General features: G+C 37.8%; 3 protein-coding genes across 11 annotated transcripts; 2 read left to right on the top strand and 1 right to left on the bottom strand.

Annotated features, from left to right (window-relative positions):
- The first annotated feature begins 243 nt into the window (after positions 1–243).
- On the top strand, positions 244–3808 carry LOC107772372 (ATP synthase subunit beta, mitochondrial-like). Its single transcript, XM_016591870.2, has 9 exons — positions 244–1001; positions 1475–1550; positions 1716–1804; positions 2071–2188; positions 2283–2386; positions 2472–2630; positions 2733–2957; positions 3042–3353; positions 3506–3808. Exons 1-9 carry the CDS (start codon positions 537–539, stop codon positions 3617–3619), a joined length of 1662 nt encoding a protein of 553 aa, XP_016447356.1. The 5' UTR covers positions 244–536; the 3' UTR covers positions 3620–3808.
- Positions 3809–4138: 330 nt separating this feature from the next.
- On the bottom strand, positions 4139–6882 carry LOC107772373 (loganic acid O-methyltransferase-like). Of its 2 annotated transcripts, none has more exons than XM_016591871.2 (4): positions 6712–6882; positions 6222–6537; positions 5322–5680; positions 4139–4635 (listed from the first exon to the last, which is right to left on the bottom strand). In XM_016591871.2, exons 1-4 carry the CDS (start codon positions 6778–6780, stop codon positions 4276–4278), a joined length of 1104 nt encoding a protein of 367 aa, XP_016447357.1. In that variant the 5' UTR covers positions 6781–6882; the 3' UTR covers positions 4139–4275. The 2 variants fall into 2 exon arrangements, with proteins under 2 accessions (XP_016447357.1, XP_016447358.1); XM_016591872.2 differs by having other exon boundaries at positions 6656–6868.
- A 942-nt stretch (positions 6883–7824) lies between these two features.
- LOC107772374 (uncharacterized) lies at positions 7825–16286 on the top strand. 8 transcript variants are annotated; one of them, XR_012707809.1, is made up of 4 exons: positions 7825–8171; positions 9719–9786; positions 12240–12328; positions 16071–16286. XR_012707809.1 is itself a non-coding variant. In XM_075249844.1 (4 exons), exons 1-3 carry the CDS (start codon positions 7958–7960, stop codon positions 12261–12263), a joined length of 306 nt encoding a protein of 101 aa, XP_075105945.1. In that variant the 5' UTR covers positions 7825–7957; the 3' UTR covers positions 12264–12296; positions 16071–16286. The 8 variants fall into 8 exon arrangements, 4 of the variants coding, with proteins under 4 accessions (XP_075105945.1, XP_075105944.1, XP_016447362.1 ...); XR_012707808.1 differs by having other exon boundaries at positions 7825–9204; XM_075249844.1 differs by having other exon boundaries at positions 12240–12296.
- The last annotated feature ends 619 nt before the right edge of the window (positions 16287–16905 follow it).

The raw sequence follows: 16905 nt of genomic DNA, 5'->3' as shown, positions 1-16905 counted from the left end.
CTTTCTAAAGATTATTATCCTCAGCTAAGATTTACTCCTTCATTTTTGATTGATTTGCTCAAAAAGGTTTTGATATCTTTTGAGTCAAACAGTCAATAAGTTGGCCCGGACATTACAGTTAAAATAATAAGAGGAGGATAACATTTGTGGCCTAAAATTGGAAATGAGTTCAATTTTTAAGACAAAATGAAAGGAGAAAATAATTTTTATCCATTCTTTTGAATCGTCCATGGTAAACAAAAAAGGAAAAAGAAAAAAGAAAAATCCACACATCTCTGCAGCTAAGCTGAAGAAGGAAAAAACGGCGGCGAATAAACAGCCCATGGTACCAACACGTGGTGCTTCAGCATTGTTTGAACTCGTCGGACGCAGAATATACCGTTCTCTTTCTTCAAACAGAAACACAAGTTACACAACTCTCTTTCTTTTATTCATTCACTTCCCTTCATTTCATTCATATGCAAATGTAAAATCAGTTATATCGTGAGGGTGTCGCTCTGATTACGCTACGTCACTTGTTACACATTCACAAAACCATGGCTTCTCGAAGGTTCCTTTCCTCCATGCTCCGCTCATCCATACGTCACTCTTCCACAAAACCCTCACTCACAACCCATATCCACCGCCCCTCTCCGGCCGGCCACCTTCTCCACCGCGCCGTCAACTACGCCACCTCTGCCGCCGCAAAGGCGACGCCTGCACCTCAGAAAAAAACTCCTCCTCCGAAGATTAAGGAAACAGGCGGTAAGATCACCGATGAGTACACCGGCGCTGGTGCCATTGGGAGCGTATGTCAGGTGATCGGAGCTGTTGTGGATGTCCGGTTCGATGAAGGTCTGCCGCCAATTTTGACGGCGTTAGAAGTGATGGATAATGATATAAGGTTGGTGCTAGAGGTAGCTCAACATTTGGGAGAAAATATGGTTAGGACTATTGCTATGGATGGGACTGAAGGGCTTGTGCGTGGTCAAAGAGTCCTCAATACTGGCTCCCCTATTACTGTAATTTTCTTATATCGCTTTTAAGCTCTATATATATATGTGCAGCTTTGTCAAAACTTGACATTGTAGTTTATTTACATATGCTACATTACGTTACACGGATCCTTAATCTTCCGTGAAGACCCGCGTCACATAGTTGTATTTGGGTATGGATTTCTGCGGATTTTTCAAAATACACTAAAAATTGGTAAAATTTTACACTTGCTCATACAGTCATACCATATATTTTTACGTGCACCCGTAAAAGAATCCATTCATAACTTAAGTTACAGTATATTGTCTCTCAATTGACAATTAAAATGCTGTCTTTTGTATGTTTTATCGGTCTGAATTTCTTCTTAAAAATGTGTGTAGGACACTGCGCATTTGTTTAATTTCCGAATTTGTATAGGATCTTTTACCCCTGAATAGGATGTTTGCAAGTTTATATTAGCACGTTCATACTCCTTCTAATCTTGGTTTTGAAATGTCAGGTGCCTGTTGGCAGGGCTACACTTGGTCGAATTATAAATGTCATTGGAGAGGCCATTGATGAAAGGGGTGATATAAGTAAGAATCTGCCCATTAGCTAAATTCATTTTTTTCTCTTAGTGGCACTACATACGTAATGTTGCTTTTTCCTATTTCAATTTTTGATCTTGATTGGGACGATCTCTTTTTTTATTGTCTTTTCTTTTTTCATATTTGCTTTATTGAGATGTTGTGGATCTACAGAAACGGATCATTATCTCCCGATTCACCGTGAAGCTCCATCTTTTGTTGAACAAGCAACTGAGCAACAGATCCTTGTGACTGGAATTAAGGTACGAGATATTACTTTTCTGTATATTAGGAACTGAACACATCTCAGTGTGATAGATTCAAGGCATCTGTCCTCATTTCTATACTTTTGGTGGAAGCAAAACAGGAGTAGCAAATATTTGATTAGCACATGCAATTTATGAAGTAATATATATTTTCATGTGTATTTGCTTTTGGAAGACGATATACAAATCATTTGCTGCTGAATGCATAAATCACGTTGTTGTCTATTATCTCTGGGTATGATTTAACTTGCTTTTGATGACAGGTGGTGGATCTACTTGCTCCTTATCAAAAAGGTGGAAAGATTGGACTTTTTGGTGGTGCAGGTGTTGGAAAGACGGTGCTTATTATGGAGCTTATTAACAACGTTGCCAAGGCCCATGGTTTGTTACTAGTTGCACTAGGAATGAGAGAGAGTCTTCATGTATTCTTGTTCTTTAAGTGAATTTAATTTCATATTCACTTCCTCGTCCTCAGGTGGTTTCTCAGTGTTTGCTGGTGTTGGTGAACGTACTCGGGAGGGTAATGATTTGTACAGAGAAATGATTGAGAGTGGTGTTATTAAGCTTGGTGATAAGCAGGTCTCTGTAGATAACATTTGCTTTTCAAAACATAGTGCAGGCATTTCTTGCAATTGGCTGATTTTGCACGTATATTTATCCGTAGGGTGAAAGCAAATGTGCTTTGGTATATGGTCAAATGAATGAACCTCCTGGTGCTCGTGCTCGTGTTGGGCTCACTGGGCTGACAGTTGCTGAACACTTCCGAGATGCTGAAGGGCAAGATGTGCTCCTTTTCATCGATAATATTTTTCGCTTCACTCAAGTGAGCTATCTTTTCAAATACCTTAGTTTGAGTATATTTTACTTGCTTAAACTTTTGTAAAATGATTTCTACTCTTTCCCTCCGTCTCTGGGATTGCTCTAGGCCAACTCTGAGGTGTCTGCTTTGCTTGGTCGTATTCCCTCTGCTGTCGGTTACCAGCCAACTTTAGCTACAGATCTTGGGGGGCTTCAAGAGAGGATTACTACAACTAAGAAGGGGTCCATCACATCAGTCCAAGCTATCTATGTGCCTGCTGATGACTTGACTGATCCAGCCCCTGCTACCACCTTTGCTCACCTTGATGCTACAACCGTGTTATCTCGGCAGGTTAGTTTCTTATATTTGCAATTATGTTTCAGAAAAACACTTTTCATGCTATTTTATTAACATCGTCGCTCTTCTCCAATGCAGATTTCTGAGCTTGGTATTTATCCTGCAGTGGATCCCTTAGATTCTACGTCCCGTATGCTTTCTCCTCATATCCTAGGTGAAGATCATTATAATACTGCGCGAGGTGTACAAAAGGTTCTCCAGAACTACAAGAATCTCCAGGATATTATCGCCATTCTGGGAATGGATGAACTGAGTGAAGATGACAAACTAACTGTTGCTCGTGCTCGTAAAATTCAGAGGTTCTTGAGCCAGCCTTTCCATGTTGCAGAAGTATTTACTGGTGCCCCTGGAAAGTATGTGGATTTGAAAGAGAGCATCCAAAGTTTTCAGGTAACTGAGAGCAACTTTCTTACTGAGTTTGTGCGAACAAACACATGTACTTCATTTTTCTGCTAAACTTTAACAATCACCTGCTGTTGGTTTCTTTGACCAGAAATTTTCATTCTGTATATAATTTTAACCTTCATTTTCATTCTGAGCAGGGTGTCCTGGACGGGAAATATGATGACCTATCAGAGCAATCGTTTTACATGGTTGGGGGTATAGAAGAAGTCATTGCTAAGGCTGAGAAGATTGCGAAGGAGTCAGCTAGTTGATTATTTAACTGCAGTTTCTTGTTTAAATGGCATTATTTAAAGAAGTCATTATTTAAATGGCAGAGAGACTGGAGATTTTTAAACGGCTTTATTTTTCTTATGAGTTAGTCTAGACTAAGCATTAGTATTCTTCTGTTTCCTCGTAGTTTTCCACCTAAATTGATTGATGTGAGATTGTGAGTTACAGGATATCAGAAGGTCATTGCCTGTTTTCCATGGCTTCCTGCTGAATATGTAGCATTTTTTGGGGACGAATGAGGATTTCTCATTCCTCCTTTATCCAACTGTTTAGGTTTTGTCCAAAATCTGCAAGAAATTTACTTAATCATCATTTGATTAACGGATCTTTGGTTCTGCTTTGGTAGAAATCAAGGCAATATCACAGTATCGTGGTTTCGATCATTCGATCTCCTTTTATCACAGTTTCTCCACACATTATGTACAAAGCTCAGTCATGAGCATTCTCTGGTGGCAGTGTTTTTTTCTTTTTCCTGTTTTTAATTTCCAGAAGAGTTGGAATTGCCATATAAAATTTTCAATTCTGCAGGGGATTATCTCCCTTGGTTTATGCAAACAAGTGCACAATCACAAAGTTCTGCAAATGCCTCTTTATCGCGCAACTGTTTGGAGGCACATGGTAAGTTTTATGAAGCAACCTAGGTTCCTGGTTTGGATGTATCGGTTTTGCGCTTGAGAAACACAAAGTAGCTGGCCTCTGTTCGATATTTATCATCGTACAAAACCGGATGCGAACCAACTTTTTCAGCATAACGTTGAAACAATTCCTCAATGACGTCTTTCCCAAAGTGTTCCTCAAATAGTCCCTCTGTTACCGCTCGTATAGATAAGACTACAGTCTGGATATCGTGTACTACTTGTCTGAAGGGAGTTGGTAGCTTCTCAAACCTTGCGATGTCAAAGCATCCATGTGCCTTTATCAGTGTTTCCAGTTCCATATGTGATGTGTAATAGTATGGGAGGTTGAACGAATCCAACTTTTCCTCTGATATGATGCCCTGAAACGGAAGATTCGTCATTTTTTCAAGTACCCGTGGAGGGGACAGACAAAAAACTTAGTATTTGATATGATTTGTTATAGGGATGTATGCATATCAAGTTAATAGTTTTAAACTCAGTAGTTTTTTTTTTGGGATAGCGGTGGTACACCCTATTCCATTGGTTATTTGCTATCTTCCATCACATATATTGAATAACTTTGCCCATCTAGACTTAGGTAGATGAGAAGAAACCACCTGCTATCATTTTTTTTGAATGCCAATGGTTTTATCTCACTTCACTGGCCACTAATCAGGTGCAAGAAGACTTTGAATTACCTACATTGACGGTGTAAATTCTTTTATACTATTAATAAATTTTAATTTGTGGTATCATGTTAATGATTACTGATCACTATTTTAACAGATTATCGCAAGTATAATTATGTACCTATAATACCTCATAATTGACGTGATTGTGCAAATATTCACCCCCTTCAATGCATAAAAATTACTGCTATCACTCTTCAAAAATGCTCTTAATATTTATTTTATATTAAGTAGTTTGTTCGATTATTTTTTAACTGCTCGTCGATTACTTTTCCACCATGATCATACTTATCGTGTCCTCACAAAGCTTAAACTATCTTTGTTTCGTTTTCGAAGTGGGGGAGGAGGATATATTAATTAATTAATTAGGTGGTTACCATTTTGGCCATATCCTCTAGGCAAGATCCAAGAATGCTGAAATTGACTCCCATGGAACACTCAGAAGGAAGCACCCCATCAAGAATTCCAAGAGTTATAATCACCATTAATCCTCCTGGAATCAGCTCTTCTGCTCTTGCATCCAAAAATGCTTCTATATCTTTTCTGAACTGAGTTGAATATGCCGCCTCTACTTCTTTTGCTGCTCCACTACAACTGTAATGAATTCTCCCCTTGTTCCACGCTGCTGAGTTTCTGTCCTTGACTTCCTCGGGAATTCTTGACAAGTATAGAAGCGCCATGGAACTGTGGGCAATATGTAGGAACGCCTTTGGAAATACTCGTCCATGGAAAGAACCTAGACATGTAGATAATATATATATCAAAGGATTTAAGTTATATACATTATGCTAACGGGTAGTGTAAGTTTTCTTATATGATCGCTGTAGTATATATTATTATAGCATGTTAGTTACCATTTTATCAAGTTACCAATTAATTTTATCATAGAAATTTTTTATAATTATCTTATGAGAAAACCTGAATTATGTATGTTCAATTTGTCTATACTGTATTGGCTCGTGTGTAGATTTATATTTAAATATCTTATGGCTTTCACTATTATTCTGCATACAGAACATAGTTTTTTTTTTTTTTTTTAAAAAGGAGCTCGGTGAACTAAGCTCTCGCCATGCGCAAGATCCGGGGAAGGGCCGGACAACAAAGGTCTTTTGTACACAGTCTTACCCTGCATTTCTGCAAGAGACTGTTTCCACGGCTCAAACACGTGACCTCCCGATCACATGATAGCAACTTTACAGTCAAGGCTCCCCTTCAAAGCATACAAAAGATCGTGAATACAAAACATAATTACCTAAATAGATCATGAATATATATACCTGGGACTCCAGCACCGAAGTAGTTAGGTTTGTTGCTATGGATGTAATTGAAGAGAGTGTTGAAATCGTTTTGGACTAAATCATTAAAGAACACAAGGAATTCTGGTACTTGAGGATCTTCTTCATTAGATTTATACTTTTGTTCCACTGCTTCAATGATATTCTGAGCTGCAAGATAGGTGTTTCGTCCAGTAGAACACCCAAAATCTGCTATGCGAAATGGGTTACAATGATCAAAATGAGGGTTTAATCCCACATCAAGTTGCTGCTGAATCAACTCATTCATTACTTTCTTTGAATATCCAAGTAGTTGTTTCTGCAAAAACATGTGTTAACGATTAATTTGCAGGCATGGGTTCTGGTCATCAACACAGTCGAATCCAAATTACATACATATGTTTTTGGTGGAAAAAAAAAAGAAAAAAATTATATACCAATTTTTAAGAATTTTATCCATATGTATAGATGATTTGAATGGATTGAATTGAACCTGGTATTCAGAATTCTTAGCATAGCTCTTAAGGTCATCACCGCCATTCATGTGATATTTGTTATCCATACTTGCTAAGTTTTTTTGTTAAAAAAAAAAATTAATTTGGTGGAGGATATATATTTGAGCCTTTTGTGGGTCGAAAACTGTTGGTTTCAGAAGCTAGAGAGCATCATGCTATATTTATAGCCTATAGGTGACGGAAGTTCATTATAAAACCTATAGAGTCAAGCTAAAAGTTGCATAACAACAATTGTCTTTTTGTGAACTTCATAGAATGGGAGATAGATTCCCGTCTCCATATCATAATTCACCAATCATTATGCTCATAGTATCCTTTTTTTTTTTTTTTTTTTTTTTTTACGGCATGGAAAAAGATAAAATAAAACTAAAGAATTAATATGGTGTTTAAATGCACATATAAGAAGGAAATCATCAAATATTACTCAAAATAAAAGTGGTAAGCCGTTAAATTTTGTTGCATGTTCATTGGCGGTAACAATTTGAGGATTTTCAGGAGAACTACTAATAGTTAAGATATCATAATTCAAACTGTAATGTCACGAATTTTAATCTCATTAGTTTGGTCACTACTGTCTAATGAACCTCGTTGGTTCCTGTTAACCGTATGCAACCAAATAAAAAATTCGTAGGTTTGATGTATATTTCACTACATCATCCTTTTTACCTTGGCTGTTGTTTTGATCGCCACTAGACAAGCAGACATACCAATACACAATTTTATTACTATAAGCGCTTAATTAATAACTCCTAATTGTTCAAAAAGATATACGAGATAAGTCTCATCGCTTGATACGAGTAGCTTGCACCAGTAGTACGTTGTGCTTGCCAAATGGTACAGAGTAGTTAAGTTAGTTAAATAGAAGGCTGAAGAGAAGTTTGAGAAATATTAGTTTAGTTCACTTAAGTTTTAAATTACAACTTATAGTAATTACACATTGACGACCCTGTAATTTTCTTTGTCTTTTATACGAAAGGTCCAAGTGACCAAATAGGGAAGGGGCATGGGTGTTAGCTGAGGGAATCTTCCTTCACTCGCTCTATATATATTGTAATTCCTGTTTTTAGCACAATCAATCAGAGAGTATACCCTTTTATTTTTGCGCTAGTTATCTTCTTCTTCTTTATTTCCTTTTGTTACATTTCTGTCGCAACTTTTTTTTTTTTACTATTCCATTGCCATTTTCGTATCAGTGGTATCTGAGCACTTTTTGGCTCTTTGTATATGGCGAGTGAGATGAACGAGGTTATGAGCGCATTACACAAGATCTCTACTGAAATGTCCAGTTTTACAGCTCGACAAGAGCAACTGGAAGCTGCTCAAGAGCAGAGTAGCAAACAACAAAAGGAATCCTTGAATGAGCTGAGAGAGGTTCTCAATGAGGTCATCCATGAAGGTAAACGACCTGAGAGGGACAAGAAGGCATCGCAGGATGAGGGTGAGCTCTACTCTCCAAGTGATAGACCTTTTGATTTTGGAGATCTAGCAACACCTAGTACTAGCAACCTGAACACTACATTTTGGGTGCCCTTGCCTCCCCTGCTAATGCCACTACTCAGAACCCTAGACAAGATACTACTAATATTTCAGTTAGTGGTGTTCCTTCTTCTACACCCCCAATGGTACAACCAATTCACACAGCTATAGCTCAGACTCAACCACAACCCCACTCCCTTCGCTTAGTCATGATAAACACACCTCTCATACAACCCCCTCAATCTCAACCTTATGTGCCTCCAAACCTACCTTCTCCTTACCCCAGAAACACTACACTCCAACCCCAAAACTTCCCAACTCAATCTCTTAATGGAAGGTTTTACCAACCCACAATGAGTTGGAACCAAGATTCACCTATGGGAGTAATGCCTCACTACCTTCCTTACCCCCAAGCCACACAGTTTCCTCCACCCTATTACACTCAAAATGCACACATACCTCCTCCTCCGTACCACCAGACCACCTATATACCAACCCTTTCGCATTATCAGTATAATACCAATACACAAAACCACCCCCAAACACAAAACAATCACACAGTTCCCTTGCCTAATATCTCCTATACTAAATACACTAAGGTTGAGTTCCCTAAGTTCAATGGGGATGACTTAAGAACAAGGTTGTATAAGGTGGATCCATTTTTTGCAGATGAAGATATTACCATTCAGCAAAAGATGAAATTAGTCTTACTACACTTTGAGGAAGATGCTTTACAGTGGCACTTAGGGTATATGAGGAGTAGAGGTCCTATGCCATTACCTACTTGGGATGAGTATTTGTGGGCTCTTTGTGACGGCTTTGGAGCTGAATATTCTGACCCCATGACTGAGTTAATGAACATTAAACATACATGTTCTGTAAAGGATTATCAGAAGGCTTTTGTGAGTGTGATGACAAGGATTAACCTCTCTACAGAATATGATATCAACATTTTTCTGAATAACCTAAAACCCGAGCTTAGCAATGTTGTTAAGGTGGACAACCCTACCAATCTTCCACAAGCATACACTACTAGAAAAACACTAACTTCCGATCAAAATTTTCGACTGAAATTTTTGGTCGGAAATCTCCGACGGAATCCATCAAAATTGTCAAGAAAATATTATATATATATATTTTTAAATTTTTTTCGACCACATTTCTGACCAAATCGGTCGCAACTTTTGGCGAAAAATTTATTTTGACTAGTTTGACTTCATTTCCGACCTATTTGGTCGGTAGTTTTTTCTAAAATAAAATAAAATAATAATTCCGACCGAATCGGTCGGAATTATTTTTACAAAACCCTACAGCCCCTCCCCAAAAAATAGAACCTCCATTTTCAATTTTCTCATCTCTCCATCTCTTCCCCAAGGTCCTTGCTTCCTCTCGTCCTTCTCCCCCGTCCCAAAGCTAGTATTTTGCGCTCTCTCTCATTTCCTCCTCCCTTCTCGCTCTCCTTCCTCCTCCCTTTTCCCCTTAATTAATTTTTTTTACTTTGTTTTGCAGCAGCTAGAGTGGTCGGCAGCGGCGGCAACAACTCCTCAGTCGACTTCTCCATCATTTTTTCCTTCGAGGTAAGTGTTTCGTTGAACCACATAAGTATTAGAAATCTCATTATTTGATTGATAATAGAATTTTTTTGGTAATAATTATGAAAATTACCATTAACAAAAATAAAATAATGCACCTATAGAGCACCTATTGAATACTCACAACATTCAACTTGAATTATTTATGCAAACGATCTATGGTATTTATCTGTATTTCTCACTTAAAATTGTAGCTTTGCAATGTAGTGACAGTAATTGTTAATCTCTAGCTATACTCCTAATAGCCTGTGGAATTTCCAAGAAATCTGGTGAAGTGATAGAACATCAGAACCCTTAGCTGGAAACAACTAAGTGATATGACTATTTCAATGATTAAATCAAATTATTTGGAAGTGGAAAAAACAGTTAAGTTATCTTAATGATTAATATTTGAAAATAATTATTTAATATCTGTTACAAAATAAAGTTAATGATTAATATGTCTGAAGAATGTCATTTTCTTTTCTTAAGGTAGTCAGCATGATGGTTCATCTTTTGTTGCTCCATCATCTTTCAGTCCATCATCATCATCCATTCTCAGCATATCTAGATTGGATATTAGAGGTTCTTGCCCAGCTACATCTAGTGCTGCTTCTGCACCATCTCGTAGACGCAGGCAGAATCTTAGAGGGGATGTAAAATTTGATAGTTATAATCGATTGATAATTTGTAACGATCGAAATGATCGTTTTGAGCTCTAGCGCATAGTTCAACAGTTTGAGTCCATGAGCAGCTTCACTTCAGGTATTATTACTTGTGCGCACGTTCGGAATTGAATTCCGGGAAGTTCGGAGTTGATTTGGAAAGAGAATTCTCATTTCGGAAGCTTTAAGTTGAAAAAATTGACTAAGGTTGAATTTTTTAGTAAACGACCTCAGAATCAGGATTTGAAGGTTATAGCAGGTTCGTATGATGATTTCGGACCTGGGCGTATATCCGGACTAGGTTTTGGAAGACTCGAGAACGTTTCGGCGCCTATTGTGGAAGTTAGCATATTGGAAGAATCTCATAAGTTTGGATTGAAGTGCATTTCAGGGTTATCAATGTCCGTTTGAGATCCCGAGTCTGGGAATAGATATGTATGGTAATTCTGCTATTAGGAGCACGATCGAAAGTGAATCAGAGGTCCGTAGGTCATTTTGGAGTCATTTGGCTAAAGATAGAAATTTGAAGGTTTTTGAGAAGTTTGACTGGAAGTGAACTTTTTGATATCGGGGTCGGAATCCAATTTTGGAAGTTGGAGTATGTCCGTAATGTCAAATATGACTTGTGTGCAAAATTTGAGGTGAATCGGACGTGATTTGATAGGTTTAGTCATCGAATGTAGAAGTTTGAAATTCTAAAGTTCCTTAAGCTTGGATTGGGGGTCGATTCATGATTTTAGCATTGTTTGATATGATTTGAGGCCTCGAGCAAGTCCATAATGTATTTTGGGACTAGTTGGTATGATTCGTTGGGGTTCCGGGGGCCTCAGGTGGATTCCGGATGGTTAACGAATTGATTTTGGAAATTGGAAGAGGAAGTGCAGCAGTTGTCTTCTGGTGTAACTGCACCTATGAGGCTTGGGCCGCAGGTGCGGAGCCGTAGAAGCGGCCAGAAGAGCCGTAGAGGCCCTTGTAAGAGGAAATTGTCCCCATAGGTGAAGTAATTGGTTATCTGCTTCTATTTGGGGGGCCTACGTACACACGAGGTGACGAGAGACTGTGCGTAGCTACTATTATATGTAAGTCTGGGTAGTCTAGGACCCAAAAGCATGCTATACTTGGAATATTTGTAATCTTGTTGACAGTTGAATTGCTTAAATCCTATTGAATCGGTAAATGAATTTCAAAAAGGACTAAACTTAATTTTCTTAAATCGCTAAAAGAGAATTGACTTTTATTTGGATAAACGTTCCCCGATAAATTCTTAATTGGCTGTTTGAGCATGTATTTCTATGTATACGTGCATCGCATGATTCGCGAGCAGAGTGATTGTTTATTTAAATTTTACCGCATCGCATGTATGATTCGCGAGAGGGGTAATAGATGCATCTATGGTTCACGCTGTTCGACCCTCGACAGTGCACATTTTACATTTATGTTGGGTCGGGCCATACGACCTCGGCATGATTTGCGCATGCTTGTATTGCTTGCCTTGAGATTTATTGATATTGATATTTACTTTCCCTGACTTGAGATAATTGAAAATTAATAAATTATGAATCCGGAGACTTTTAATGTAAAAAGGAACCTTTACCTGTTCGTGACTTATTTGAAATTATTGTCGTTCTTAATAAATCCATGATTACTCGCATTAATAATATATTATTATTGGACCACTAGTAAGTGTCGAAGTCGACCTCTCGTCTCTACTTCTTCGAGATTAGACGGGATACTCACTGGGTACACGTTGTTTTCGTACTCATACTACACTTGCTGTGCATTTTTGTTGCACAGGTTTATGTGTGGCTAGTGGCTTAGAGGCATAGCGGCATGGTTGGTACGGAGACTTAGGTGAGCTGCATTTTTGAGACGCCTCGCAGTCGGTAAAGTCTCCTTCAGAGTATTGTATGGTATTTTCGTTTCTGTCTACTTGTATTCCGGACAGTCACTGTATTTTATTTCATTCCCTAGTAAATGCTCATGCACTTATGACACCGGGTTCTGGGATTATTATGAGGTATCTTGCATTAACTTCTTAACATTCATAATTGATTTGAAATGATTATCTTTTACTAGCGAAATTTAAGGAAAATCATAATTTTCAAAATTATTAAAACGAGAATTAAATTAAGTATTTTGGTTGGCTTGCCTGACAGCGGTGTCCGACGCCATCACGACCCTTAGTGGAATTTGGGTCGTGACAGCATGGTATCAGAGCACTAGGTTTCCTTAGGTCTCACGAGTCATGAGCGAGTCTAGTAGAGTCTTGCGAATCGGTACAGAGACGTCTGTACTTATCTTCAAGAGGCTATAGGGCTGTTAGGAGCACTTCCCTTCTTGATTCCTCATCGTGCGGTTTGATTCCTTTGAGGCTTATGCCCTTGTTTCTTTCCTACTCAATCTTACGTAACGCGAATCGCTTGTTATAAATCGAGAATTGAGGGATTGGTAATGGTACTATGGACGTGGTGCGAGTTGTTTCTCTCGGTATAGTTGATTGGGCTACTGTCGTCGCCTTGCGTAAGGATTCTTTTCTATCATTTCGGCTTAGTAGTTGTGCTTCTAAGATATTGGAGGCCATGCATAGGTTGCTATGATGCTCACGATTGATTGTCGCATAGTAATGACTTGATAGCAGGATACTTGCCTATGTGTTGGGGCAGTGAATGATTTGAAAGGAAGCCTACTCAGTGCATGATTCAGAGATCTGATATTTCATTTCCGGCAGAGGAAAAACAATTGGCCTAGGGATATCCAAATTTGGAGTAAGGGAGTAACAAGACTTGGTGATTTTAAGCGTGATAGGATTTTCATCTACGATGTGGTGTCGTCGTCCTCGATTGTATGTGTTAAGTTCGCCGGTGTTATGGTCTTCTGCAATTCGCCTTGGGGTAAGATATTGTGAAATAATGTTGGAGAAACGACTATTAGATATCGCGGGGTATGGTGGTTTAGGATTGAATCGGTGTTTCTAATGTTGACGGCTCGAGAAAGATGACCTTCGGAAATGTTTAAAGTTAGTAGCGATTTGTGGGTTCTAGTGCTACGAAGATAGATTTTAATTAAGGCAACAACTGAGCAGCTAAGGATGAGGAAGGACATGTGGGGAGTGTCAGGCGGTGGTTAAGATTTCTAGAAGTCCAAGTATAAGAAACAAAGGTCAAGTAGTCGATTAAAGGGGTGAGTTCTTCCAAAGTGGGAGAGTGGCGGAGTTGCATATGGGCTTCGTGGTAGGATGACTACGCACCTTAAGGAGAGTTTGGAATAATTTGGGAATTTTAGTAACTGGTGATTGGGGTCTACGGATTTAATTTGAAGTATAGGCTATTATGCGGCAAGAGATTTGATATATCGGAAAGGAGCTGCTTGACATGAAGAAGGATACAACATAAATTTGAATTGGAAGGATGTTGCCGCACATTTAATTGATGTCCGCAAGGGGTGAATGGACTTGTGCAGCTAGAGAGTGAGCTCGGACTCAGGATGGGTTATTGATGTCATAGTGATTGTGCCTCGTGCAACAGCGTTGGAAGATGTCGGCACGTAAATTCCACAGGTGGGTTATCTCCAGTGAGCAGATCGGCGGTCATATGGTTGGCGAAGCTTCTGTGAAGAATTCTATTGGTTATACAGTGTGAGCACGTGATTTTTGTCTCACATGAATTACTCCTACAAAATCCCAAAGAATTAGATTTTTCTTTTAATTGTTTGTTATTTTAGGAATTATTGTAGAATTTTTCTAATTATTTGCATTTTTCTGTGCATGTTTAATTTTATTTAATTCATGAAAAAATACAAAAATATATTGCATTTTTATTTAGGATCTAATTTTACATTTTTAGATTAAAAATGAAAAATCACAAAAAAAAGCTCATTTTTGCATTTTTACTCTTTAATTTTGAATTTTATAGCTTTTCTTTTAGTTTAGGAGTTATTTAATTTTTGAAAATACTTTGTTGAGTAATTAATCTAATCTGATAAATTAATTTAGTTTTTAAAATTAATTTAGGTTTTATTTTTAATTTGAAAAGAAAAAGGAACTTGAAATTGAAAAAGAAAAAGAAAAGAAATAAAAGAATTCTGATTTTGGGCTGTTGCAATTGAATTCCCCCAGGCCCAAGTGTTTAAATCCACAAGATCCGTTCAAATCCGACCCAATCACACCTTTACCCATTCCAAATCAGTAGGTCTTTCAGATGACCCAAACGACGTAGTATAAGGCCAATACTATGTTGTTTTGAGTTACCTAATTAATTAAATCCTGGCCCTTCATCTCAGTGTATCCAATGGCCAGGAACACTTTCCCCAATTTGATAAAATCTGTCCGAAATCCCCATCAGACAACTTAGTCCAAACACCCCCGTCTATCTCTCTCATCGTAACCCTAATGACGCCTCTAAAATCCGCCATTTTCACCGGTAAAATAACTCCAAACCACCACCAAACTAACACCACACACCCCTCACTCATCCCTGACCCCCAATCCATCACCATATTCCCTCGAATTATCACCAAATAGAGACAATTTTGGATCTGAAAAAGGCAGAAGAGGAAAACAAAAAATCTCCCGAAGTTTTTCAGTTTTGACAAGAGATTAAGAGTCGAAGCTGGCCTTGCTCGTTTGTTCTTGACAAGAACACATGATTGAGGCCAATTTCGGCTCAAAATCAACACATCCGAGTTCTTTCAATCCATGACCATTTGTTGTCTTCTGTAGGTACTCTCGTTCTTTTATTTTTTCCGTTCTTTTATTCTTCTTCTAGTCCTCATCTCTTTCTGTCTCCCCTTTTCTTTTTCTTTATTATGTTTTCGTTTTTAATCAGTGTTCTGAGTGCATGATTAGATTAAGAGTATGTTTAGTTGCGTTTGTTTTAATTCTTAGGTTTAGTTTTGATTAATTCTTTCTCGTTTTTGTTTTTGGTTTCACTTCGAAAGTTTTCTGATTTTTGGCAACCCTTTTTAGCCCATTAAATTTGTGGGTTTTGAGTTTGATTTAGATTTGGGCTCTGTCAACAGAGGCCCAAGGAAGGGTATTAGGCCGGGTTTCCAAACCTGATTGAGGATTGATATTGGGTCAACTTGACCCGTATCCAGGTCTTCAGGGTAAATAACATAGGTTTAAAGGTTAGTTTAGGAATTTTAGTTTAGGGAATCTTGTGTAACTGATTTAGGAAGCTGCTAGGAAGGTGGGTTTGGGACTTGTTTAAAAAATAGATTTTAAAATCAAGGACTAACTAGCAAAAACGAAAATTAAAAAAGGATTAATGGGCAAAATCTGAAATCATTTTCTGCCGCCCTAGAGCTTCTCTATAAAATGTTGTTTCTTCATTATCAAGTGAGATTTTTAGAGACTGAAAAACATTGAAAAATTTAGCAACGGTTGAGTTTTCTTTCAAACTCCAAATACTGAAAGTTGCTTAAAATTGGCTTGGTTTTTGGTTCTTTAATCCCCTTTATTAAGTAGAATTTCTAAAAAAGGCTACAAAATCGTACACCTGGGTTTTAAATTGGTTTGAAAGTTTGGTTGATTTGCTGCCTGGGTACTGTTACATTGCTGCTGTCTTACTCCTGCTGCTTCTTCTTAAGCTCCAAGCTTATTTTCCTTGTCATTTTTGTTGTAACCAGGTACTCTTTTGGACCCTATGAGTGTAAGAAATGCATATTCGAAGCTATATGATCAACTTGAACTCCTACGGATGAGTGGAATCTGCTAAATGCTTGGGCTTTGTCATTTTTTTTCTCTAAAGATCCGTCATGCTTTATTTTGAATTAGTATCTCATGTGATGTGTTATGTTATCCTGTTGACAACCTTTGGGATTACGTTTAGAGTTCAGTTTGGCTACTTTGGCTTCAATTAAGACGAGCTACTTTTTCAATATGTATTTAATAGGGATTGTTTGCATTTTGATATCTAATTTGAATGGCTAAATCACTATACTGTCAGAATTCACTAAGGGTGTGAGTTCAATATTTGGTTAGTAGTAATTCTGATTTTTAAACACATATGGTTTGTTGTTCCTCGAGTTTGAAGGATTCTATTTTTGTAGTCTAGGCTTAAGTTATATGGTGAATCTTTTATTTGTCTTTGGTTGAAATTAATTAGTCTAATGTGCTCATATGGTGTTGTTGATACAAGATTTTTGGTGTGTTTGAGGGAAAAATGCTTAGGATTTTGTTGTTGGAAGTAGGAGTTTAAGTCATATGAAGAATCACTTTTAGTCTTCATTCAATTTTGTTCAAATGGCTACTGATTTCCAGATTCATGATTTAGTCAATGAAATTTTCGTTGTTTTATGTGTTCCTTATAATTGGGTCTTTGTCACGAATCACAATTGGGCCTTTGTCATGAGCCCAGTTGTACCCGATTTCCCCCTTTTGTCGATCTTGTTCCTGTTTTGGGCTTCAAGTTGAGCCATCTGCTTCATATAACTGCCATAGGTAGTTCTGCACATGACGTTT

Source organism: Nicotiana tabacum, chromosome 3, assembly GCF_000715075.1.
Source record: "Nicotiana tabacum cultivar K326 chromosome 3, ASM71507v2, whole genome shotgun sequence".
NCBI lineage: Eukaryota > Viridiplantae > Streptophyta > Magnoliopsida > Solanales > Solanaceae > Nicotiana > Nicotiana tabacum.
The sequence above is the reverse complement of the archived record's forward strand: the minus strand, read 5'-3'. Positions and strand labels throughout refer to the sequence as shown.